The 26,753-nt window shown below is 42.9% G+C and overlaps 1 protein-coding gene across 10 annotated transcripts in view; it reads right to left on the bottom strand.

Moving 5' to 3' along the window:
* Positions 1-26,753, bottom strand: part of LAMA2 (laminin subunit alpha 2) — a 475,192-nt gene that overhangs the window by 129,700 nt on the left and 318,739 nt on the right. For all 10 annotated transcript variants that reach the window (XR_006414199.1, XM_044424782.1, XM_044424799.1 and 7 more), the window contains 7 exons: positions 24,537-24,680; positions 20,700-20,879; positions 18,825-19,013; positions 18,598-18,728; positions 13,404-13,521; positions 7,858-7,986; positions 6,373-6,497 (listed from right to left, as the gene is read on the bottom strand). Coding sequence is in view for 9 of the 10 variants with exons in the window: in XM_044424782.1 (XP_044280717.1) it covers positions 6,373-6,497; positions 7,858-7,986; positions 13,404-13,521; positions 18,598-18,728; positions 18,825-19,013; positions 20,700-20,879; positions 24,537-24,680 (1,016 nt within the window). In the remaining variant the exon portion in view is untranslated. The remainder of the gene's footprint in view (positions 1-6,372; positions 6,498-7,857; positions 7,987-13,403; positions 13,522-18,597; positions 18,729-18,824; positions 19,014-20,699; positions 20,880-24,536; positions 24,681-26,753) is intronic.

The following is a 26,753-nucleotide window of genomic DNA, read 5'->3' on the forward strand; positions in this document are numbered from 1 at the left end:
TGGGCATCAGGCCTGCCCATTTCAGTATTTCAAAACAGGCTGACAAAAACATTGGCAGGTCTGAAAGGAATATGGGCAATAGCTGATGGTGTGCTAATAGTGGGAGACAATTATGACCTACAGCAAGTACAGCGATCCATGACTGTATTTATGTAAGCCGTCCCGAGACTATGCAATGGGACGGCATACAAAAGGAATATCAAATTGAATAAGCATCTAAGCCTGCACAATAGAAACATAGAAACAGAGCGAGTCAGAAGGGGCCTACTGGGCCATCTAGTCTGACCCCCGGCACCAGCCGGCTCCGCTCATGACATGCCCACCATGTGGACGTCCAGCCTATCCTTGAACACCCGCACCGATGGGGCCTCCACAACCTCTTGTGGAAGCCCATTCCACACCCTCGGGGTCCTGACTGTCAGGAAGTCCTTCCTGGCATCCAAATGGAACCTTGGCTCCCTGAGCTTTGCTCTGTTGGAGCTCGTCTTGCCTTCCTCTGCAGGAGAGAACAGGTCTCTACCCATCTCCATGTGACATCCCCTCACATACCTGTATGTCGCCAACATATCCCCTCTGAGTCTCCTCTTCTCCAGGCTGAAGAGATCCAGTTCCCTCAGTCTCGCCGCATACCCCATCCCCTGCAAACCGGCCACCAACCTTGTGGCCCTACGCTGCACTGGCTCCAACCTGGCTATATCCTTTCTGTAATGAAGGGCCCAAAACTGAACACAATCCTCCAGTTGTGGGCGCACCAGAGTCATGTAGAGTGGTAGTAATACCTCTCTTGATCTAGAAGCCACACTTCTGGCTATGCATCCAAGGGTGGCGTTCGCCCTCTTGACCACCGCATCACACTGCTGACTCATGTTTAGCCTGCAGTCAACCAGTACCCCGAGGTCCCTTTCACAAGTGCTGCTCTCCAGCCACTTGTCACCTAACCTGTACTTATGACACCTATTCCTATGCCCCAAGTGCAAGACCTTGCACTTATCCACATTGAACGCCATTCTGTTGTCTCCTGCCCACTTCCATAGTCTGTCCAGATCCTTTTGGATCTGGAGTACCTGCTCCTCAGTTGTGGCCACTGCTCCAGTGTTAGTGTCGTCTGCGAATTTGATCAGCAGACTGTTCACCCCTTCTTCCATGTCGTTAATGAAAAGATTAAACAGGATCAGCCCCAGGACAGAGCCCTGGGGGACCCCGCTTATTACTGGCCGCCATCCCGATGATTCCCCGCTAATGCTTACCTTCTGCTTTTGGTCTGTCAACCATGTCCTAATCCACCGGACAGTGCTTTGGTGTATCCCAAAACTCCTCAGTTTCTCCACCAGGATATCATGGGGCACTTTGTCAAAGGCCTTGCTGAAATCCAGGTATACCACATCCACTGCATCCCCTCCATCTAGCCATCTCGAAACCTTGTCATAGAATTCCACAAGGTTTGTCTGGCAGGACCTGTTTTTGCGGAAGCTGTGTTGTGTGGCTGTCAGCCTCCCTTCCCTATCTAGCATCACTAGATCTCCCTCTGTTATGAGCCTTTCCATTGTTTTTCCTACAATGGATGTAAGGGTAACCGGTCTATAATTCCCCATGTCCTTTCTACTACCCTTTTTGAAAATTGGGACCACGGATGCCACCCTCCAGTCCTCTGGAACTTCACCCATTCTCCACGAGGTCTCAAAAATGGAGGCCAGCGGGCATGAGAGAATCCCTGCCAACTCTCTAAGTACTCTCAGGTGTAACCCGTCAGGGCCTGGCACCTTTGTAATGTCCAATGCCCTGAGGACCTCTCGACTTCAAGGGGGGTGACTCTAATCTGTGCCCCTAAGTCCCCAGCCTCATCTAATGTCCTATGCGGATATCCCCCGTCCTGCTCTGGGGGGAACACAGGAGCAAAATAGTCATTTAGCATCAGTGCCTGTTCCCTCCTATCAGTCACTGGATCGCCTTCCTCCTTATTTAGTGGTCCCACCACTTGTCTCCCCTTCCTCTTCCTATTTACATGCTGAAAGAAGCCCTTTTTGTTGCTCTTGATATTCTTGGCAAGTCTCAGCTCGTAATCAGCCTTAGCCTTGCGAAGAATCCTTCTGCAACGGGCCTCCTCCTTCCAGTATACCCTTTTGTCTATTTCCCCCAGTACCCATTTCCTACGGAGGTTCCTCTTTTGTCTAATCCCTCTAACCACCTCCTTTCACATCCATGGCAGCACTCTCCTCCGCCTCCCGACCTTACTGACTAGAGGTATTGTCAAGGCTTGCGCCTCTAAAACCTCCCTTTTGAGTGCTATCCACCCCTTCTCAACTCGCTTACCTTCCAGTAACCTATCCCAGGAGACTTTCCCCAGTCTGGCCTTCAGTTGGCCAAAGTTGGCCCTCTTGAAGTCCCAGCTTCTAGTGCTCGACCTGCTGCACGTCCCCAGTCCCCTGATCTCAAAGCAAAGGATGGAGTGATCACTTGCATCCAGAGCTCCCCTAATCTGTACTTCATCTATCAGCTCCTCCCTATTGGTCAAGACCAAGTCAAGGATGTCCCCATTCCCCCCCCCCATTGCCTCTCGGACCCTCTGTGTGAAAAACGCTCCCTCAATAGCTTCTAGGAAGTGATGTGACCTGGCTGTCACCGCCGAGTGAGTCTCCCAAGTAATATCCAGGAGATTGAAATCTCCCATAATTACTGTGTCTCTCCCACAAGATATCCTTAGAATCTGGCCTCTCAGGACATCATCCAGGGTCTCAAGTTGACCTGGAGGGTGATAACATACCCCCACTGTCAGGTCTCTTTCCCTGTCAAAACCCCTAAGTTTCATCCAGACTGCCTCTACCGAATCCCCATCTGTGCTGCATTCTATCTCACTACATCCTATCCCTTCCCTGACGTATAAAGCCACGCCCCCACTTCTCTTTCCCTTCCTGTCCTTTCTAAAAAGGTGATACCTTTCTGTTCACATTCCAGACTTGCCTTTCATCCCACCAAGTTTCTGTGATTCCCATCAGATCATACCCTCCTATTCCCAGGACAGCTTCAAGCTCTTCCTGCTTATTACCCATGCTCCTAGCATTGGTGTACATGCACCTCAACTCCTTCCCACCGCTTCCTTTCCTTGGAGTTCCCAGCCTCCTCCTTCCTCCCATCCTCCCTGATACCTGGCTCCTCTCTGTAGGAGTCCTGTCAGTCCCTGAAGTATCTCTAAAACTCTACACCCAGAGCCCTGATCCTCCCCCCACACTTGTCCAGTGCAGACATGTTACTGGGGGGCCTGAACCGCCCCCCACCCCCAGCTCAGTTTAATGTCTTCTGGACGAAGCTCACTAGAGCATCTCCAAAGGACCTTTTCTCCATCCTCGTGAGATGTAACCCGTCCCTTGCCAGAAGTCCATTGGCAAGAAAATGAGTGCCGTGGTCGAGAACCCGAAGCGTTCCTTCTGGTACCACCCCCTAAGCCAGTCGTTCACCTCGGAGGCCCTCCTGTCCCTTCCTGGCCCAAATCCCCAGACAGGTAAGATTGACGAGAAGGTCACTTGGGCCTTCAGCTCCCTGAGTTTCTTCCCCAAGGCCTCAAAGTCCCTGGTGGTTCCAACCACACCCTGCCTGGCCACATCGTTTGTGCCCACATGGTTCACCAGGAGCGGCTGGTGACCCCTGGAGTGAACAAAACGCTCCACTCTGTCCTTCACATGCTGGATGCATACGCCTGGCAGGCAGCAAACCTCCCTTGTTTCCAGGTTGGGGCAGCACACTGCCGCCTCAGTGCCCCTCAGCAGGGAATCCCCAACAACAATCACCCGCCGCCGTACCTTCCTGGTGCTGGTGGGCAGCAGTGCCCTGGCCCTCGCCTCTCCCGCAGCAGCCCCCTTGTCACCTGACATCCCAGGCTGGGTGTCCTGCTTGTCCCCTGAGGCCTCATCAGCCCCAGCCTACCCAAGTGGAGAGAACCTGTTTCCCAGCTCCAGATTGGTGCCAGGAGAAGGAGGAGGCCGTGCTGGCCTCCTCCTCCCGTGGGTGACATACCTCCATGTCTCTGCAGCTGCTCCTCCCATGGTCTCTCCCTCAACCCTCTGTCCAGAGGGGGGCTGCTCCGGGGGGGCCTGGAGAGCTCTCTCAGCCCTCAGGCACCTCACCTCCTCTTCTAGCAGGGTCAGCATCTTGCACCAAGGGCAAGTGTATCCCTGCCTCTCCTGGGAGAGAAGGGCAAACATGTTGCAGCTCTCGCAGTGGACAGCAACACCCGTGACTCCCGCCAAGGCCATCTCCTGGTCTGCTATTGGGAACCCTTCTGAGACCTTACCTTGGTCCCCTGCCTTGTTTTTCCTACAGTTCCTCTCACTCGCCCAGTTCTCCCAGACAAAAACCCACTCGTACATACACACACGGATAAAATAAGTTTAAATTTAAATTGGAAGAAAAACAAAGCACAGCACAAACAAAACAAACAAACAAACAATCAAACCTCTGTGTCTCAGGGAAGGGAGTCTCCGGACAGCCTGGGCTGCAGCCAAGGGACGCAGACAAGGGACGCCGCCCTTCCTCTCTGCTGCTCCTGGCCCTCTGCTCCCCTGCCCAGCTCCTACCTTGCCTTCGCCAGTCCCCTGGCCACTCAGCACTCTCTCCCAGCCTGTGCCTCTGCTGCTCTCTATGATGGGTATGCGGAAGTATGATATACAAGCCAACTACTCTCTTAGCAAAGGTCAAGTGTTAACAAACCTGAACTGGACATACCTCCCAGAAGTGAACATAGGAGGATCAGTTGAAAAGAAAAACTATTAATATGGTACTGTAGCTATTCATATCTAAGCAAAGACTGAAAAAGATTCAGAGACAAGCAGCAGAAGAAAATATCCCTTGAACCATAAACCTCATGGTATTACATGGTTGAAAAGAAAGAAAAGATTGTGTGTCGTGTGAAAATGCTGACAGAAAGAAAATAGATGTGTTTGAAACATGGTGCGGCAGGAAACTTTGCCAAAACCCTGGATGAACAGCAAGATGAATAAGTGGGTCCAAGTTAAATCAAGACAGAACTTGTCCTGGAAGCAAAAATAACGAGTATGAAGCTGTAATCCTTTGGATACATCATGAGAAGGCAAGACTCACTGGAGAAGACAATCAAGTTAGGGAAAGTTGAAGGCAGAAGAGGAGGAAGGCCAAATGTGAGATGAATTGACTGCATTAAAGAAGGGGATTTTGTTTAAAAAAATCTTGAAAGTTTATTTTTGAAGCAGAGTCTGCTTTCTTCTTTGGGGTGCAATTAACCTGCTCTGAAACAAAGGGTACAGGTTGATGAAACTTACCTGGGTTGTGTATCAGGAATTGATGAAGCTTGTTACCTTTTCAGTTTGCCTAGTTAATTATACCTAGAAGAACTGAAGCGTCTTTGGGGATCTCTGATATGCACAAAGAACTTCCTGGGTACAGGGATGTGTGCCTGGCACATCTTCCCTCAACAAAAACAAATAGATCAATATGCTATGGGATGGTTACAAATATGTTGGAGGTACACTGTATACAATTCAAAATTTGGTCATTATGTAAGTGAACAGACAGAATCTTCAGAACAAGCAGTGAGGTACTAGACATGGCTCAAAACTGACGTCAATCTATTTTGGATCAATCCAGTTTAAGATTAAACAATTAGTGAGAAAGAAAAATGTAGACACCTCTCAGCATAGAAGCAATGCCATTTTAAGTCATGTTTGCTGAAAAATGAAAAGGTCATTAATGTAAAGTAACTTATCCAACTAGATGGATTCAACATAATGGTATCTTCTTCAAAATATTTGATCATCCACAAGTTGTCCCAAACCATCATAACATTAAATAAGAACTCAATAAATGACAAAGCCCACAGCAAGGCACTGTAGTGCTTTTATGGCAGCAGAAAATATGAGCCCACATCTTGATATGGCTCCCTTGTGACCACACTGAACTTGAGAGCTTTGTTCTGGCTTGGCTTGTGAGAATAATTTTTATAATGCTCGTTCATTATCCATTGACTATTACACCTTCCACCCTTTATAGATTCTACATAGCTAATTAGTCTGGGAGCAATGCCTAAAGAAAGGCAATTTAACAGCTCCATTGACCACTGTTTGATGTGGTTCAATACACTACGCTTCTTTACATGGAAAACTGAGGCAGGAGGGTCCCGAGAGAGTACTAGATGAAAGGCAAAGGAGAGCCAGGAGGATGCCACGATTACAGTGTCTGACAGGTTCTAGTCTCCACTCGGTCTCACTAGGCAACTTATGGACTTTACTGTGAGGATGAATTAGGAGGGAGCGGCTCACAGGCACTACTGTGGACTCCATGGAAAAGGAGAAAAGGTAGGCTAGAAAAAGAACAGACAAGTAAGGGCACAAATGTGTAATATATTACTTGTTGCTTGAAACTGTCAGAGGGCATGCGCACTGTCGGCAGTCATTCGGAGATCCTCTGACAATCCCATAGAAGCCAGGAGCGCATCTTTCGCAGTGCTCACCACTAGTGTTGTGACGGCAGTTCTATGAAGAAGCACAAAACAAGAAACCACAAAATATCAGCTACTGGGACTAGGGCCAAAGAGAGCTCTCCCAAGCAGACTTTAATGGCCTTCCACTGTTTGTCAAGCACTGACTATTCAGAGGTATGGAAAATCCAGAGTGCACCATATACAAAGATGTTGATGCACTTCTTGCAGGCCTAAATAAAAACTAAAATCTTGAAAGTGTTTTAAGGACATGCAGAAAACTTTGCAAGACAAGCAAAAACCCACCTCAAAAACAGGCAGCCTTTTAAAGAACCCACCATCTTCTCTGACTTGGATAAAAATCCAAGCCTTAAAAAAATTACTTATTCCTCTAAATTGTGGATGGCCTCTAAATTATGCTCCTATTTAATCTAATGTAGAAGTGTCAGTCCATTTACACTGAAGAAAAATTAAAAATTGAGAATGGTATAGATACATTTTCCTAGCCAGCTATTTGCTCCTGACCATCAGGTTTTTATTTTTTTTTAATTACTCCTTTCCATTAAAGAAGAGAGGATTAAGAAGTAAAAAGCTGGATGTTTATCAAATTTTAGGCCTTAGTTTGGCTTTGAAAAATATTCCAAGTTCATCTATACATTTTTTTCAAGCAGTTCTTGTACAATTTCCAAATTAATCTAAGGCAAGTTTACCTCTTTAGACATATATTCACTTAAAATCTAGTGGGAGTAACTACAGAATAGGCTGACCATTTTAAATAAATACCCTCAGCATACTGTCTCCTCATTCCCTTATCTGCCCATTACAGTCTCCTACACTATGGCAGAGTCTCCGCTATCCCCAGCCACTGCATGAGGTTGTTGAATTGAATCAGTCCATACTTCACACTTCTATTTTCTCCACCTATTTCTCATAACAATAAAGGGAAACATGCCTTATGGTCCATTTTCCTGACCCCTACCCTAGGGCTTATGCTGATCTGTGCACAGAAATCAACAGGGAAACTGACTCAGGTGGCCATAGGGATCTCTGCCTGAGAAAATATCCACAGTTTATATGCAGAGCATAGCTGAAAGGGTAAACTCAGGTGGGGAATGTATTTGAAAGCACAAAGCAGAAATGTGCCAGGAAGATGTGGTCATTCAGGTCATTCATGGATGCTGAGGTCTAGAAATAAGTGCCTGTCCTTCATACTGCATTTGGTTTTCTACCACAAACACTGTTGTATTTATCTATTAAAAATCAACAGAACAAAATGAGAAGCACTTGTAAATAGCAAAGTGAAACTTTGCAAAGCTATTTTGCCACAGTGTGAATGCCCCATATGCCAATAAAGTAAACTAAGATAAGATAATGGGAACGCAATAGATAGTCTAAGAAAAGCCTAATCCTTATACCTGACAAACTGAAGTTTCAGGATCACACATCTCACTGTGCCCATGACACTGACATGGGACACAGGCTCCTAAACCTGGGCGTGGTCGTCTGTCAACAGAACGGAGTCTATAAAAGCCTAGGGAGCATGCCTGCAAGAAATCAAGGAGAACCAACATTAGAAGTTCATTATATAAGAATGTAAATGTTTTAAAAATGTTTAAAAATGCATAAAAATGTTTTAATAAATAATAAATAAATAAATAAATAAATAAATAGTAAGATAGCAAGGATTGGAGGAGACTGCAAACACATCTTCTTCCCCACTAGTTTTGACAGGCAACCTCCCCCATTCCAACAGCGAGCGGCAAGATGTTTGACAAACAATGCACGGTCTACTTTAGAAGAACCAGAACCAATCCTAATTGAAAACGCAGCTGTGAGAACCCTGGAGGAGTGCTTCGTTTCTTTTTACAGCACGAGAAATCTTTCATTTAGACCATTTTTCCTTGTGTCCATTTGTCTATTTCCTAAGAAGCGCACGCACACATCCCTCGCACACACACGAGAAGGACGGGGGGGAGGGAGAGAATTGGTGCAAAGTGAGCAGAGGTACTCTGTATTCCCATTGTCCTTGGTGTGCTTTTCTGAGATGACAAGCTAATATCTGCCTACACACTGGCTGATAGATAACAAGCAAATGCCCAGCAATACTCAGCAAAATATGTCTTCATAGCTACATTATTTATACTTGTATAATTTAAAGACCATAAAAATAAAGAATTCAAAATAATAAAAATGCTACCATGTCCTGAGACTATTAGCCCTTGAAATAAAATGTATCTCAGTCCCATATATTTTCTTCACCCAGCTGTAAAAATCAAGAAGCGTACTGAAAATTACTATCAAAGCTGACAGATGCAAAAGAAGAAAAAGAAGCAATTCCCCATTTCTGCAGCCTCCTTTCCTTTACTCTTCCCTCCCCATTCCTTCCTAATGCATTTCATCTTTAACTAGATCGTAAGCCTGTGGATAGAAGTGGATTGTTTGGCTTTTTCATGATTTTACAAAATTGCTTGATATAAAAAAGCAAATTTTGCTACAACTGATGGTAATAATAGCAACAATGACAGTATTATAATACATTTATAGTGTTTCTGAAAAGGACACAGCTATGGGCTTTCGAAAACCACATGGGGTTGGCTGGGGAAGAGCTGCACCTCAGGGGCAAAGAACCTACTTAGAGTGCAGATACTGGTCCAGTCTCTGGCACCCCAGGCAGAGTGGGGAAAGACACGGCATCTGGAGAATCACGGCCAGTCTGTGCTGGATGAACCAATGGCATCATGCAGCGTCTCTGCTCGCTGGCTAATTCCTGTCCATTGCAACAGGGAAGCACTGCAGAAGTGGAAGCAGGCTGGCTCCATGGTCTCTATCTGGACAAGGTGGCAGGAGCAGCCCTTCTATTCCCAGAAAAGGTTTTTCCTTCAGCATATATTAATCCAGCGTAATACAGCCTTCTACATCCCTAGGACTAGCAGTAAATCTGCCATTGTTTTGTTCGTGACCACTTCTATTGAAGGGGCAGGTGGTTTTGGCCAATGTCTGCCTTTCCTTCTGCTTCCTAGGCTGCCTCTGCCTTGTTGTCAGATCCATGGGGCTTAGCCACTCCCCAGGACAGTGTGAGAGATGCACGAAGGACTGCAGGAGCAGCGGAAGTTATGAGAAATGCCTCATTCCCCTTCTGTTCCTAGAAACTCCCACAGGATCATAAGGGTTCCATGAATGGAAGACCAACGGTGGATACAAGCCTTTGAACAAATATTTGGAAGACTGGGGCTTCTCCACCCCAGACATTAATTATATATTTGTGATTCCTCACTCATAGGAATTTGTGGCCCTTTTCATTCTCTAGCCTCTGCATTTTTGGCAAAGATTTTTTTTTTTACTGAAAGAAGAGCTGGCATTAAATGTTAAATTGTCACCATTTCAGAAGAAAATCCTGATGAATCGCTACAAATTGCCTATAGAGCAACGATACCACAGTACCACCTTGTAGTTGGTTAACAGAATAGATACATAAGGATAGGATTAAAAATACCAAGGAAGAACTCAGTAAAGGACACACTTTTCCTCCTACAATGAAGGCAGCAGACAAAGCCACAGTAAAGTAGCAGTTCAGTCTTCCATGGAGAGAAGCCTTAACCACATGATAATTTAATGGTTTTTTAATTACCAAAAGTAGCATCGACACTAAATCAGGAGTGGGCACCTGTGGGAAGTTCTTCCTGCATGGTTTCAAATGGCAGCCACCACAGCTACAGAACATTGCTAAGGATGCCTTACATTACTGTTGCAATTTTTAAAATAAAATGCTGGGACCAAGGAGGGGGCAGGGCTTGTGTTGTTCATCCTGCCCTGAGTCAATGAAGAACAAAATAGTCACCCTGAAAAATGCATGCAGCTTCTGCCCCTGCTACTTTCACAGCTCCTTCTTCCTGCTGCACATGTTCCACATCCCATACTTCCTTCCAGTCCTGAAGACCAACTTTTGTGGTGACCATAAACAAGACAATAAACAAGGAAGACAAAAAATTCTCATTGCATGAGCAATGGTTGATATCTGGCCACCATATCAGATACTCAGGCCATAGACTCCTTTGCATGTATAGATATAGTTAGAGTCTGAATGCTTCAAATTTCTCAGCCAAGTACAACAAACTTTGTATAAGACTAGATAAAAAAATGCAAGACATCAGTCAAATGAAGCAGAGAGCATACCATCAAAGATGGCATGAAAGCAAACTCTTTTTAGGTTTTAGAGATTTTTACAGTCTTTATTAGGTCAGACATGACAGTTGGGCACAAGAAATGTGGTTGTTACTTTCAGCTGTCTTAAATAGAGCCGGCTTTGGGCTGTAATCCTATACATGCTTATGTAGTAATGAGATCCATTAAGTCAAGATGGCTTTCTTCCGAACAGACTGTTGAGAGGTCTCTCCGTTCTTTCCCTTTCCAGCAGATTTGGATGAAACTTGCAAATTTCTAAGAGCTGTGCTCAAAACACCATGCTGAGAGCCTTTTTTTTTTTTTTTTGGCTAATGAACAAAATTTTGCTATTTTTTTGCTATATAAAAGCTTAATAAATAAATAAAATTTAACAGGTGACAGAATAAATACATAAAAATAGCATTCTCCTTGAGAAATCAATAAATCAAAATAGCATTCTCCTTGAGATGTATGAGAACCATCTGCTCCTGTAAAGAGCTCAATTCACATTGAAGCTCCTGTTCCTGATGTCTCCTTCAGAAAAGCTTTCAGGATGTCTCTTGCTCCTTGAGAGCTAGATGGCAGGAACACCGGACATGTTGAAATTGTCTGCCCATCTCCCTTGTTATCTCCTGACTGGTTCAAGGAACTCCATTGCCTCCCCTTCAGCTCCAAAGAGTCTTCCTCCTCTTCCAAAGCAGGTTGGTTCTCATACTCTGTCTGAGAATCTTCCCAAAGTAAACCTGAAAGGGCCACATCATCTGCCCCTCCACTTCCTCCTTGGAATGCGATAAATTTATCTGCACAGACTGTAAAGTGTGAGAAACTGAGCCGCTTCTAGCCAGATGTGGATAGGGTTGTTCTGACAGTCAAACAGGAAAAGTCCTATTTACAAGTTTTCTTGCAGTATAAAGCCAATTCATATGATTAGGTGTTTAATGCTCTGCTAGTTTTGTTTTTCATTATATTTAATGAAGAATAACTATTTTTTAGCAAAAATATAGGTAAATTAAACAGGAACAGAACAAATTTAAATGCAGCAGCTTAGGACCCAATATGTTATAATAAGGTAGAATTGATTCAAGAAATATTCCGCTCAAAATATTCAGTTCAACAGAGACCTCAGAAGGCAGCAATACAATAACACCACAGAGAAATCAAAGGAAAATATGGCATGTATTTTCAATCAAAAGTCTCAAAAAGAATTCTGCTCACCCCCAACCATTAGTACACTAAAATGTCTTTACAGTTCTGGAGACCACAAGTTAATGTTGTTGCACAAGGATAAACCAAGATTAATCATGCTGAGATTATGACAAAAGTTCTATTGATTTCAGTCAGTTCTAGTTTAAGTATGTTTGCATCCCATCCAGATTTTTTTAATGATAGAATTATTTATGTTTTTATGGCATATTGTTTTAAATCATGGTTTACTATTTCAAAGTGTGTATTGCTAGTGCTTATCTTTGTTTTGTAGACTGCTTTGAGTATACTCAGTTTCATAAAAGAAAATCAGAACAATGCAGAAGAGCAGCGTTTTTTATGCAGTGTTTTACCAATCCACGCATGAACTTGTGAACACAGAGAAATCTAGCAAAGAAGTGACCTCAATATGAATCTAGGGTACAGCTGTATCAACATTCTTTGTGTTTCTGATGCATAGGAGTTTACTAGTCATGCAGTGAGAAGAATGCAAAGGAACTGAAAACTGCAGCATATTCTGGACATTTTCCTAGCTAAATGGAAACGCAAGAGGAGAGAAACACAGGGCAAGATATGTCAGAAAAAACAATTGTGGTATGGGGTTATAACAGCCATCAATCAAGCTGAACTGGGTATGTTCAGCCTTGAGAAAACTGAGGGGGAGGCATGATATCCCTCTAAAAGTACCTCAAGGGCTGTCACAAAGAGAAAGGTCAAGATCTCTTCTTGCTTATGCCAGAATGTAGGACACAGCTTAATCAATTCAAGTTGTGACAACCCAGATTCAGGCTAGACATCAGGAAAAGCTTCCTCACTGTCAGAACAATACAGGTGCCTAGAGAGTTGGTGGGCTCTCCCACACTAGAGACCTTCAAAAAGAAACTGGACAGCCTTCTGAGTGGGATGATGTAACATGGTGTCCTGCACCAGCAGGTGGTTGGACTCGATGGCCTTCTTGGTCCCTTCCAACTCTACTATTCTATGATTCTATGAAGCATGCTTGATGGGGTCCACAATCCATGATTTGAGAGCTGTTTGTGTCCCACACAAGCGGCCTTTCCTGATTCCCCATTGCTGCAAAATCCTCTCTCTAGTGATTTCCTCACACAGAACATTCTTGAGCTTAGTCTTAGCCTTGAGAAAAGAGCATTCCATATCAGCATCATTGGGATGTATCTATGTACATGTAAGTGTGCATGGCTCCCAACCTGCACATGTGGCCCTTGGAAATGAAAAGGTTATCCACTCCTGCTGTTTTATCCTGCATCACATATCCTACACTTAGTGGCTGACTAGAAAACCTCCACAGTGGCTTCCAGTTGTATGAAATAATGCCATTTTCTCTTCCAAAGCTTCACAGCTATTTTATCCTCATGGCAACTCTTGTCAGGTAGCTTAGGCTGAGGGTCAGTGATTGGATCCGATCACCCATTGAACTTCACAGCTGAATGGGGACTAGTGCCTAGATTTTTGAGTCCCCATCCAACACTCTAACACCTATGCCACCCTAGCTTTCCATTCAGTTTTAGTCTTCAGAGAGCATAACAATGGATAAACTGAATTCAGCACAGAAACAAATTTAGACAAACTACTCTACCTCACATGACAAGCCAGAAGAACCCAAAGGACAGTCACATTTCTCAATCATTTGGGCATGAGGGGTTCTTCCAGATACTTTGCCTTCCTCTGCAACCTCCATGGAGATTTCAGAAATTCTAGAAGGGAGAAGAAGAAATTACAACTAGCAAATGAAACCCTGCAGAGCTGATTTTAACTTTAGTTGTCATATATGAATATAGGCAACTTGTTGGCATCATCCACATAAGAAAAACAACAACACTTATTTGAGCCTGTGTCAAAGAAGGATCAAAGCTAGCACAATCTTAAATTCATGTTGCTTATTCACCTACAGTTTTCTTTTTTATTTAGAGCCAAAATTCCAGAACTCGGAAAATGAAATGAACAGGATATGTAACAGACTTCAAAGACACTGGTGATTGTAGCAGTTTTTAAGATCTTTAGCCAGAATCTAATATTTGGTCAGAATATCATGAAGAAACTCAAACATATGTTGCAGCATATGCAAATGCAGTTCTGTCAAACCAGATAAAGACCTTTCTCTTTCTTTAAGGATGGGGGAGAGAGAACACGGTTGCGGTTTTTTTTCCTTTCCTTTTCTGTTTAGATCTCTGTCTAGTTAGAAGGCACTTAGGTGATAAATGTTTTGTGCAAGATGCTGCCAATATGACCTTTTCAGCCTCTTACTCTATGTGTACTTGGGTGTCCTCCACATCGTATGTGTTGTCTCTGCTCATGGGACTGAGCTCAGTGCACTGCTCTTGTAATAGACGGACTTACAGGTCACCTCCCAGTTTCTAAGATCACTGAGACACTGCTCTAGGCACACAAACCTGCCCAAGTGAGAATATTTATTAACTGTGCAATCCTTGAACATTTAGATGGAAAGGAGGCTACAAGTCCCAGCCATCTACACTCGCAAAGGATGTAATATTTAGGATTTTAAAGATTTAATCCACCTTGTAGGACAATCCCTCTCAAAAATGGTAGTGTGGCCTTTCACTTAATTGTGGAACTTGCACTTCAGAGAAAATTACTAAGCAGCACACAAGTGATAAACTATAAGCCTCTATGTGTACACACAGGTGTGGATGTGTGTGGAATGGGATGACAGACTGGGGGAAGGAAGAGAGATAAATAAGCAGTAATGTATGTACTACAGCAAAACTCTAGAAGGGGAGAAGACACGGAAGGTTTGAATGTTCATAGGGAGAAACATTGCCAGTGGTGTCTCTGTGAAGATTTATCCATAATTTTCTGTACTTTTCTTACACAGAGACTGAACACTCTGGAGGCTGCAGAAGCATCCATGTGCACCAAAAACAAAGTGCATGCAGAGAGTAGTTAGATGCACAAATCGTCACACTTAGCCCTCACAGAAGCTACCCATGCTTGGTTAGAAAGTGGTGCTCATGGAAAGTGTGGCTTGGCTGTTAGCTGTAGCATTTTGGTTTGAACGCAAATACCCAGTTAAAATCAGGGCTGCTGAAACAATTAACACTAAAACAGGACACATCATTCTAGTTCAAATAGATAGGCATAGTCTACTTCCCTGAAAAGGAAAACCTTCTAAAGTAAGAAATGCTTCAATTTTGAGGACGAAATGTGAAAGGGGGAACAAGAAAATTAACACAGCAGGAGAAAAATGTTTGGCTTCAGCTTTTCAGTGGCAGCCTCTGAATCATCCTCTGTAATAGCATCACTTCCATGAAGAAACATGATTAGTGTTGCTGCTAAATGACATAGCTAATATAGAGCTATGACTAGAATTAAGCTATTTTTACACTTCAACATATCATCAGCATAAGGTTTCTTTATCATGGTTTGCTGAAATATATCAGTGATCTGCAGGGCTGCATTTATAAACATTTCAGGCACTCCTATTTGTATACATTTCAGAATTCATTCAAGAAGAGTCAAAGAAAAAGCCTTGCTTCACTAAGTCAGCTATGGGTCTCCCAGCCCTCCTTCCTTCGCTTGACACCCCTGAGGATGCCACTTGTGTAGTAAGCTTAAAATGTTGTATGGAATCACACATACAGCACCCCATGTTTATTTCCAAACCATTCAAGACCACACAGTACATTTAACATGGTGAGATGGTAGACACAATGGAGATGAAATGTATGGAGCTGTTATATACTGACGTAGATAACTGGTCCATCTAAGCCAGGAATTTCCACCAATTTTTCAGGGTTTTAGGAAAAGAGATCTTTGGCAGCTCTGCCATTTTTAACCAGAAGTGCAAAACACTGAATGTTGGGCTCCCTGGTGGAAACAAATTAAGAACCTCAGCAGCACTCAACTTACAGCAAGGAGCAGCACTAGACACTGGAGTGAAAACTGGGGCTTTGCCAAATCTGGCAGAAACACAGGGCGAAAGGGACAGTGAATCCCTTCAGCAACTTTCCCTAGTTGGCCTTCCGCAATGCCATTGCAGGGTGGTATTCTGGACTCTTTTCTTCAAGACAAATGGTACAAATGTTACATCTCAGAAAATCTGTGCCCGAAAATAGATATGGTTAAAATAGCTAAAACTGAAAGAGGAAACTTCTCTATTCCTTCTCTCAGCAGTAAAACCTAGGCAGCATCATGGTTCAAGGGGGTCCTTCTGCACCCAAAGTATTATTAACCTATGGCCTTTGCTATAGCAGGGTGCAGTGATGGCTTCCAAGTCGGATGGCTTTAAAAGAGGAGCAGACAAATTCATGGAGCATAAAGCAATCGAGGACTACTCATCATCATAGCTACATATTTATCAGAAGTATAGTTTGCTTCTGAATACCAGCTGCCGAGGAACTCAAACAGGACAAAGCAGGGCTGAGAACGTCAGGGCCAGTAGTCAAATCTAGCCCTCTGGGGACCACCTAGAAGTTATGATACGTTCTTTTGCTTCTATCTTCGTTCTTCCAGCTAGCAATGGTTTAATGGTTCCCTGCCTTTTGTGCAGATTTTCCCCATTCTAAAAGGCTGAATTACCTCTTAGCTCCTGGCTAAACATTGTACTACAGCAAAGGGGTATTTTCAGCTCACTGGAATAGTACTTCAGGCCCTGGGCTAAAAGAGGATTCCTCCCCTGGAAACTGGCAACTGGATGGCCAACGTGGGAATGGAAAGCTACACTAAATAGCTACCCACTTCCTTTCCCCACAATGTAACCTTCTGTCAGAATTCTGTGGTATCAGGATATAAATGTCCAATAACACAGTGAATTCAAAATAAGACTAGACCCAGTTCACAAGAGAGAGGGATATTGGTCATCTATAAAGATAGGGTATTCAAATCAGCCAAGGGAAGCATGCCTTGCTCTTTCACATTGAGTTGTGATCAATACCTTACTAATAACTGTTCAATTTGTTCATGTGAGCAGTGAACTTAAGTGGCATCCTGGCTTTCATGAACTGGAAAAATTGTGGGAGATGGTATACCTAAGGAACAGAACTCAGTCACTTAGGACAACTGTGAAAATTGGCTTGTTCTGTCAGGCCTGTGAAGTGCAAATGTATGCATGTTTAGTCAGAAGTTCTACATTGTTGAGTGGGGCTTACTTTGAATTTGCCAAACCAGCACCAGGAGAGGATGTAATGAGCTCAGTGTGAGTGCGGGCATGGCCACAGGTAGGCTGCAGGCTGGATCAGGCAGACAAGGAACAACAGGCCTGTGGGAAAGAACTTGGTTCTGGACATACTGGAAAGTCAGGCAGAAGATGAGAAAAGTGCAGGGTTAGAGCCAGGCAGAAGGTCTGGTTGCATGGCAAAGATGAAGGAGCAAGACACAAAGGGGTTCACAATCCAAGGTGGCAGACAAGAAGAGCAAACAGGAGAGCCAGAGCCCTCAAAGTCAAGACAAGATGCTCATACGGATAATATGGCATAGCCACAAGGGTCTTAAACGGACTGAGTCACTTGAATGGTGTAAAGTCAGCTGACAGTATTCAGGAGGATTCCCTTCAGGGTAGAACTACAGTCAAGTGCTCACCCTGTTCCCCAAAGGCTATGCTTCCTGGCTTCCTGAGTATCTAAAGTGCTGATGGCACAGGAGACAACATGGTAGATGGTGCTACTTGAGGCCCTTATTCAAGACACCAATTAGTATCTTACAGGAAGTATACATAGGATGGTAACCTTAATTGTCCCTAACCAGAGCTTATACTGTGATGACATTTCTTTTCCTAGTTTTCACAATTTTTGTTTGATTTATTTGGCTTTAACATACATTTTAATATCTTGCACGGTTTCCAGTACTTTATTGTGGTGGTAATTAACAAAAATTGCAAGTCTGAGCAAATGCTGCTCCAAATTAACAACTATTCATAATTAATATAAAAGAACCCAGTTAATTCCCTGGATTAATCTGAATCTCCTAGATTAAATCCTTTTGTTTTACTGATTGTTTACTGATTAAACTTCTATATCCTGTTCTTCTTCAAAGAGCTTGGGCATAATTCTAGCTGCTCACGCATCCACACAACAACTCTGTGGACTATCTTAGGCTGCGAGCAGTGACAGGCTCAGGAATATCCCACCCTTTCCCTTGACATGCTAACCATCATTTCAGACTTCTAAGGTTGTTGCCTACACACCTCTTGAAGGGCTCTAAGCCCTTTGTCCTCTTTTGCTCTTCCCCTCAAAATCCAGCAAATTCTCTGTTACTGGCTGACAACTTTACTGCCAACAAGAGCTTTTGCTGCTCAGCTCTCTCAGCTCTTGCCCCTCACCTCTTTTTGAGAACTCAAAGTTTCTTGCATCATTCTCTTCCTCGTCTTATCCCCACAACACCAACCCTGTGAGGTAGGTTGGGCTGAGAGTCTGTGACTGGCCCAAAGTCACCCAGTTGGCTCCATGGCTGAGCGGGCACTAGAACCCAGATCCTCTGAGTCCCAGTCTCATGCTCTTAACCACTACACTGCACTGACTCTTATTTCAATTCTTTTATTGAATGCATTTGCTATAGAATATCATCAGCAGCAGCAGAATGAGAGACTCTGCCAGTCAGGCTTGCTTTGAATGCCCATCTCTTGATGATGCTGACTTCTTTTTCTTCTCTTCAGGTAGAGTTCTAAAAGTTCATATACTGGCCTACTCCAGGGGAAATTAAGCCTATGGCTACCCTGGACCAAAATGTATAGAACACTGTGCTGCTTGGTGGCTTCCAGCTTTCCCCTAGAAAGGGTGGCGACTCCAGTGGTACGATGTTCCATGCATTATGGTTACCTGCTTTGCCTCATGAAGCTTCCATGAGTGGCCTTAATGAGTATGTAATGAACGTTGTACAGGACATCCATGAAGTCCTCACGGGTCACAGCCTCACTGGCTCTTGGGCCATCGCCATATTTCCATTCGTGCTGGAAAGGTAAACGGGGGAAAATAGTGCAGATGATTTAACTGTTTCCAAAGTACCAGCGACATAAATTCTTGAACAGGTGGGATTGAGAAATTACCTCTGTCATTTCTATCTCGTGTCTTGTCAACTGACCGTTCAGTGGAGCGGCTACGTGCCTGACAATCATTTGTGTACGTGTGGGAAGTCCGCCTCTGATTATGACCTGAGGTTTATAGGTTGCAAAGCCAGTCTCATCTCGTGCTTCAAAGAAGATTGCATATTTCAGCTTTCCCCCATAAGCCATCAGCTGACAAAACAAAACAAAAATCCAGATAAATATCAGCTGGAATTCAGAAACACACACATTGGAACGAAAAACATTTCTGTGGGACACGTATATTAAACTGAGAGAAGCTGTTCAACCAGATGCAATGTAAAAAAAAAAAATCATTCTGTTGACCTAAACCTTACATAGCTGTTGATAATTGTATCTTTCAAAACATTTACAATACATTCTGAGTATTTTCAATTAATATCAGCCTGATCAGTTGACTTCTATTTTGCATGCCCAACATAACTGATCTACAAACATGCATAATGACTTACGATGGAATTGTACAACCTTTTGAAGAAACAAACTCACTCGAATATTTTGTATGGGCACTCGAAAAGCTATTTGTTAGCTTTTCACAGCACTCTTTGTTATTTTTCTGTAACAGACTATCAGGTCAGCCCCTCTGGAAATGCCAGCCTACATCAAGCTAACGTGAAGCACATTCCAATATGGTGGATGCTGCGGTAGTCTTTTATACTGTGCCTCCCAAGTGTATCATCCTGTATCTCCATATGGCTGACAGGGTTAGGTCAGCTAGAAGGATATTGTGTTCCTTTCTGGATAAACCCAAATTGATCCAGGTCAATCATAGCCACAGGCAGAAAGAAAATGATGCACTTGGAGTATTGTACTGTCTTCATGTTTTCCTCAGTACTCAGACAGCGATGACTCAGCCTGGGATCGCTTCTCAGGAGTGCTGTTCAGTATTCCAAGGGAACTTGTCTCAATCCGGGGGAAAAATGAGTACGTAAGTTCTGCCCTCTTTATTCCACCTTTTTAAAATGCATTGCAATACATCCTCAAACCCCTACCTAATATAAACAATAATATCAAAGAATAACATGAAGAAAAATTTTAAAGTGCCTACAAGCTATCTTTTCCCACAATAATTTTCTTCATTGCTCTTATTTATATTCCACCAGTGCTGCAGATTGAGTCAAGCAACTCACTCCCAAGCCTGACTCAAGACTCAACCTGAGAGCAACGAGCAAGTGACTTGATTCAAGAGTTCCAAATTTTTTATTAGTGTGTGGCAAGATATCCCGGCAGACAGGCACAAAAATGGCAGAGGTGGTGGGAGAGAGGGTGTTTCAAGGAGGTGGGGGCAGGATAGGGAGGAGGGGGCCGCAATTGGGGGAAGGAACGCTTCAGCTCTTCTTTTTGGCATGAGGGAGGCAGTGGGAGGGAGGAACAAGAGGATGGGTAAAGGGGGAACCTGGGAAAAGACTTGACTCAGAATTTTCTTGGAATGATCTGAGGAGTCAACTTGGACTTTTAAGTCAACTTGGACTTAAAAGTAAAGACCTGAGACTGGACGCAAGACTTGGAATAAAGAACTTGAACAAATCACTGTATTTTACTTTTTCCCTCTTGCATACAATCCAAAGAGACCTATGTGGCCTTTGCCCTCTCCATTTTATCCTTACAACAATCCTGTGAGGTAGGTCAGGCTGAGACCCAAAGTCTCAGTGCAACACTATTAGACACACTGGCATCGATAGGCATTGATACTTAAAATAACATATATCATTATGTTTGACATTATGTAATACTGCACTGACATCATGACTGCTCCTCATAAATCTTCCAATTTTTCCTAGACTTTCTGGAGAAAAAAGAAAAAACTTCAAGAGCCCAATCAGAAATTACAGCCTTTACCTTCCGTCCTTGAAACTGCTCTGGAAGTCTCCAGTAAAAGGGCTCCAAGTGTAAATCGTGCATCACCAAGTCGATATTTGCAATTGTCTCTGGATATTGGTAGATAATCCCCTGGACAGTTTGGTGCTGAACATTTTCATCAACTAGGGGAAGGATCACCTGATCTGGCTTCAGAGTTAACTGTAGGCAATTAAATGGGTAAGAGAAAAACATGGCAGCTTTTCTTTTTTCCAGGCAAAGCAATATTAATTTTTGCAATTTAAACATTTTACTAAATAAACAATACAATGTACACAAAACAAAGAATGAATAGAAAATGCAGTACATAAAGCAATCAAAATAAAAATACAAGTGAAAAATATGAAATACACAAACAAAACCTATATTACACAGAAACAATAAAAGGCATTTATCTTTATGTCCATCTCCTAAAACTTAATGAAACATAAAAAAAGTATTCTGCTAATTATGAACAGTATCAAGTGTGGCATTACTGCTAAGTCTTCACGGCTTTGGCTCTAGCCTGTCCAATGGCAGAATGGGATTCCTGATACACGTAGATTTTCTTCTGTCTATGCAAAACTGTGCATGATATTTCTTTCTGTTTCCTGAAGCTGTGACTGAAGACTCTTCTTGATCCAGTTTTATATATGTGTATGTGTCTGTGCTCTGAAAGCACACCAGAAATATGTTATCCAGACTTACAACAGAAGTAATTCTGAAAGACCATCATACTAGAGAATTGTGCACATGTCCATGTGTGCACGCACACACAGGGAAATTGTGTTGTGTATGAAATAAATACAATTAGGAAGGCATGCTTCTGCATATACAAACTACTGGTAGTATGATGCTAAAGAAGATATGGCAATTAAATTAAGCAAATAAAACCTTCCTTGAAAACACCTTTGTGGAACTTCACAAGTGCCAGTCTAGCAAGGAGAAGAGAAGAAGCCCTGAGCTGACATTATTATTTTTCTACCGTATCTGTAGCAGATTGGGTAGCATGACAGCACATTTCTTTGAAGTGCTAATGCCAAAATGAAGTGCCTGACTTCACTCTGGAGGTGTTTCTGGCTTCCATGCATTAGACATGCTAATCAGAAAGAAACTGGTTAATGCACAAAGTGTTTGAAATGTACCGTCAGTGTCCTGATACCTGTGTATCAGAGGTTTGGCAGTCGCCCTCAATCTGTATTGAAATAGATTGGAGTAGACAGAGGTTCTAAATGTTCAGAGAGACTATGCTGTGAAGCTGCATACCTAATTTAAATATGAGATTTCAAAAAAGAGACAATTGATCATTAGGGAAATTCAAAATCAATATTTTAGATCATATGCACCTGCACCTTCCATAGTGGGAAGCTGCAGAAGGGGTAATGCTTTAATTAACATGGGCTGCAGCCTTCTACACATTTGCCCAGGACTAAGTCCCTTGAAGCACAGTGGCATTTGTTTGTAGGATTTCATGCTTAAATATAATGTTTACCAATTCAAAGATATTCTCTTCCCAGCCTATGACAGATCAATGAAATTGGGTAAACCTCAGGATAAAATGCTCACTTTTCACAGAATGCTGTAACACATAGATATATGCCATACTTTGATCTCCCATCATTTGATTACTCTACAATTGACTTCTTGCAGCTGAATGAACTAACTATGGAACTGTATTGTGTTTGGTAGAGTGCACAACGATATATGAAAGTTACGACTCTGGTGTATGATCTGTAATGTTGTGTTCACATGCAAAATTGTCACTTAATGCTGGAATCTTCAAGTAATCAGCATCCATATGAAATTCAGCTCAGAATCTTGAATAGCTGGTCCCCATACTTCACTACTGACTTTTTTTGCCCCTTTCTCTAGTATCAAGACTACTTGAAAATTCTGGTGTGAGTTCAGTTTAAAAGGCTCTGATCAGTGCAGAAGCAAGATGGAACATGAATCCTGAAAGCCTTTATTTCCATATGGAGCAAGGGTAGCTGCATAATGATCATCTCCCATCTCTAGCTACAGATTTGGCATTCTGTGTGCAGTTGAGAGGACTGGAAAAAGCCACTAGCCTGGTCAAGGCTTTGCATCCAGTAGCTTCACATTGTGGGATTATGGTCTCCCTCTTCCTTCCCATAGCAGTTAAAAACAAAACTTCAGCTGGGGGAAGGTACGGCTTACTGCAAATAATCCCACCTAAATTTCTTTATCATCCTGTCTCAGCCCCTTAGGGTTTTTTATGCTATTTTTTCTGTCAGTGAAAACTACATATTTCTGAATCTTAATATGGAAAAATTCTTTAAATATTTTGAATGATCCCATCAAAATATCCCCTCTGATAATATCTTAAAAGGCCTATCTCTCAGTACAACTTCATATTTTATTTAAGCATTTTAAGGCACATGCCAATGGGGTGTGTAGCCCTCAGAAATGGGAGGATCACAGACATCTTATGCACATGAGAGAAGCACTGGGGTAAAGGTCTTCTCCATGGTCCTCCTATTCTGCAAGCAGCTGGGTGGCTGGTTTTGGCTGTCTAGCTACAGTGTTTTGGAGGAGGCTAAGGCTGAGGCACGTACATAATACTTAGGTTGCCCCAGTTTCCTTCCCTCCTGATGTCCCCTCTCTCATTTCACCCCTAAACCTCTTCTCTGACATCATTCTTACCCCATTCTTTGAGTTGTTTCTAAATTAAAACCCTTTTGGAACAGAGACAACCAGAACTGGACACAATGCCCCAAAGAGTGCTGCAGAATAGTGGCTTTTTCTAAGAGCACCACCAGGGGGAAATTTGTGTCAATGTCAGGGTCACTCAGACACCTGTTATAGCACAAGGAAATTTTACTACTGTATACACTGATCACTATTGGTCTAAATAAAGTCATAGAATCAGTGTAGCCAAGACAGTAGAACAGTGGCAGAAATGGCAACAATAGCACCAAAACATTCTCATTTGAAGACTGATTAAGCTCTTCGGCTAAGTTGCAATGCTTAGTTGCAATTCTTTTATGAAGCCAGCGGAAGACTGCAAACATTTTCTTTAAGCTACTGTCTTGCAGTAATGATTCACTGTGCATTTGTTATGCAACAGAAGCCCCCAAATCCTTCTAGATATTGCTACCAGCTAGCCATCTATTTGCTTCTGGTAGTTGCTCATTTATGTATTCATACTGTTATAGGAATATCCCACCATTTTCCTGGAGCCCATGATCATGTATAAAATTGCCCTCTTCTTTTTCATATTATCCTCAAAACAACTTGAGAGACTCGTTAGGCTGAGAGTAGTGACTAGCCCAAAGTCACCCAGTGGGTTTCTACCTGGCACAGTTCTTGTGAACAATATCTAGCAATATCAAAGCTAGCAAGTTTCTTCTGCTATTAAAGGGAGCAATCAGTATTAAATAGATGTTTTCCAGTTTGTTTTAAAAATTAAAAAGAAAACATGAGCAAGAAACCAGTTAAATGCCCTTAATAGATCAGCAATCCGTTACACAGAGAGTAATGGAAAGGTTTTGATTTTACCTTACTGCTTTCCATTTGAGAAGCAAAGAGTGTTATCTTTCCATGGAACAATTTCCCCTCACTTGACTACATTGCCTTTTCTGGGTTTTAATAGCTTTACTCTCAGCCTTGACATCTATTACCGTATCTGAGACTTTTCGTGAATGAGTTGACCCTGATTGCCTAATGGAACATGGTCCTCTACCCACTTCACAGCGTACACAAGGGAGAAATCGCTTAAATGTTTTTCTGAACTTCTTTACTCCATCTCTGTGTCTGACTAAAAGACACCAGCAGGAAAAACATTATCGCATTACATGGCTCAGCAGTCCTCTTACTCACCCACAGGCGGATCAGCCCCTTTGCCTCACTGCACCGTGATGTCAGGCCAAAGCAGTAGCAGCTGCTGCAGCCAAGTGGGTTTCTGGCATAAAGTCCAAACCTACCAGGTTTGCACCTGTCACAATTGACCCCTTCCACATTAACCTATATGCAGAAAGAGGAGAGGGGAATGAAGAATATTACTTCCCTTTCACGCTCCGAAGCAAGCACACAGACACACACTGTGCATACAGCCAGTTATCACAATAGGATGCTCAAAATGCGCAATAATTTCAGCCAACAGTAGGATGGACAAATGTGGCAAATGGACTGACTTTTGCCGCTATTGAGCTGGACTAAGTTCAGTATCTGCAATAGAGCTTAGAACAGTGGCTGATTTGCCTGTTGTTTCACATATAAAGGTGGGCCACCAAAACTTCAGGACCGGATTTTTCTGGGGTGTTAATGTGAGATCTAGATGAAAATGGCTCTGCTCTAGAGTATGAAACACAAGTGCAGTAAAACAAAAGATAAGAATATTTAAGCATGGTCCTTATGCACGCTAGATTCTTAAAAGGTACTGCTTTCCAGAGAAGCTTGAGAAGTGCTCCCTAGAAGCTACTTCTTGGATTAGTGGTTACCTTCCCAAACAGGGTGACAAGCTACTAGCTAGCTTCTGCTGTGACCCAGTGAAGTTCTCATGTTCTCTGTGAACTCTTTTTACAATTTGGTTAACCATATGATAAGGCACCGTAATGAGCATTAGCAATTCGATAGTTAATTGAAACCAGCAGCATCAAAGAGTCTTGTGGCATAAGCATTTTAAGGCATAAGCATTTTTGGACTACAACCCATTTCACACATCTGTGGGCTTCAGTCAACCAACACTTATGCAATAGTAAATGTGTTAGTTTTTAACATGCCACAAAACCCTTGCTTCCTTTTTTATTATTTGTTTGGCTGAAGCAGAATAACATGGCTATTCCTCTGGAAAATAAAAGTAGCGAGGCTAGAATGAAGTAGTCTGTGAATTTTTCCACAAGAATGAGAAATAAATGCATGTATTCAGAGCCAGGCAGTATTTCAGCACAAATTGTTGAAATATTTAGAATTTTTAAAAAAACTGTTCTATTGATGGGAACAATCTACAGGAAATGGCCATTGCATTTATGTTCTGTTAATTTAAATAGTCCCAGAGTCTATACAAGTATAGGAAAGATATCTCAGAGCACTATGCACTAGTACATTAAAGCAAGGAACATAAATTTGAGGTGGTTGTGTGGTATCTCTCTCCAGGAGTCACTCTTCTGGAGTCGTGATCCCGTAAGCACTCTCTGCACAAGTTGAGAATTCCAGCGTGCTTGAGCACTTGTTTCCACGGCAAGGTCACTGCAGTGCTGGCCGCGGCAAGCCTTGTACTGCCAGTGCCGCAGGGACAAGCAGTAATGTAGAAGTCAATGGTAAAAGCAGTACTACATGCTCACAGACCTTTATCATGCTGCTGTTTGAACATTTGCTAAAGCACACTATAACTCAATGGCCCTGGGTTCAAGTTTGTGCACTCTAGAGTCAAAGCTAGTGTGCCTCCTAGTTTCCTCTAAGCTTTGAGCCTGTCTCATTTATTTGTATTGGCGCTAATTTGGGTCCTGGATTCTGTTTATGCATGGTTTGTGAGACCTTTGTGCCTGGTACTGGTGATCTAAACTCAGTGAGGATGGTGGCCATCCATTGGGAGGTGGTTATCAGAGGTGCCACGTTTGAAAAAGACACTGGGAGGCTTGTTTAAACCAGTCTCAAAGACAGCTGTATTCCGAAAGCCTCTGAACTCTGTTCAAGCTTCAGGCTGAAATCTGAACTGAAGTAGGGCTGCCAGCTTTCCCTGTGCCAGGTAACAGAGCAATGTTGTTCTGCAACATTGGACAGGAGAAAATTAAGAGTCTGCAGGACAAAAACAGTGGAACAGGGAAAGTGACCTTGTACATTTTTTGCCCCTTCAGCCATTGAAATTCTCCCCTTTGAACCTGAAGTCCCCTTCCATAAAGGGGGTAGAATCAAGAGACTGAGAGGTTTGTAAATGTCCATGTTTTCAATTCTTTTCTCCTGTAATTTCTGCTTGTTGGTCATTCAGCTTAGGAGAAGACACCAGTTTGTAACAGTCATGAGACCCAGTCCTCAGCTAGTTTCAGTTTTAATGTATATATTGTTCTCTGCACTTGCCTATGAACTGTATTCACCAGA

The sequence above is a fragment of the Varanus komodoensis genome, unplaced genomic scaffold (genome assembly GCF_004798865.1).
Source record: "Varanus komodoensis strain SLA01 unplaced genomic scaffold, ASM479886v1 scaffold1, whole genome shotgun sequence".
In the NCBI taxonomy this organism is placed as follows: Eukaryota; Metazoa; Chordata; class Lepidosauria; order Squamata; family Varanidae; genus Varanus; species Varanus komodoensis.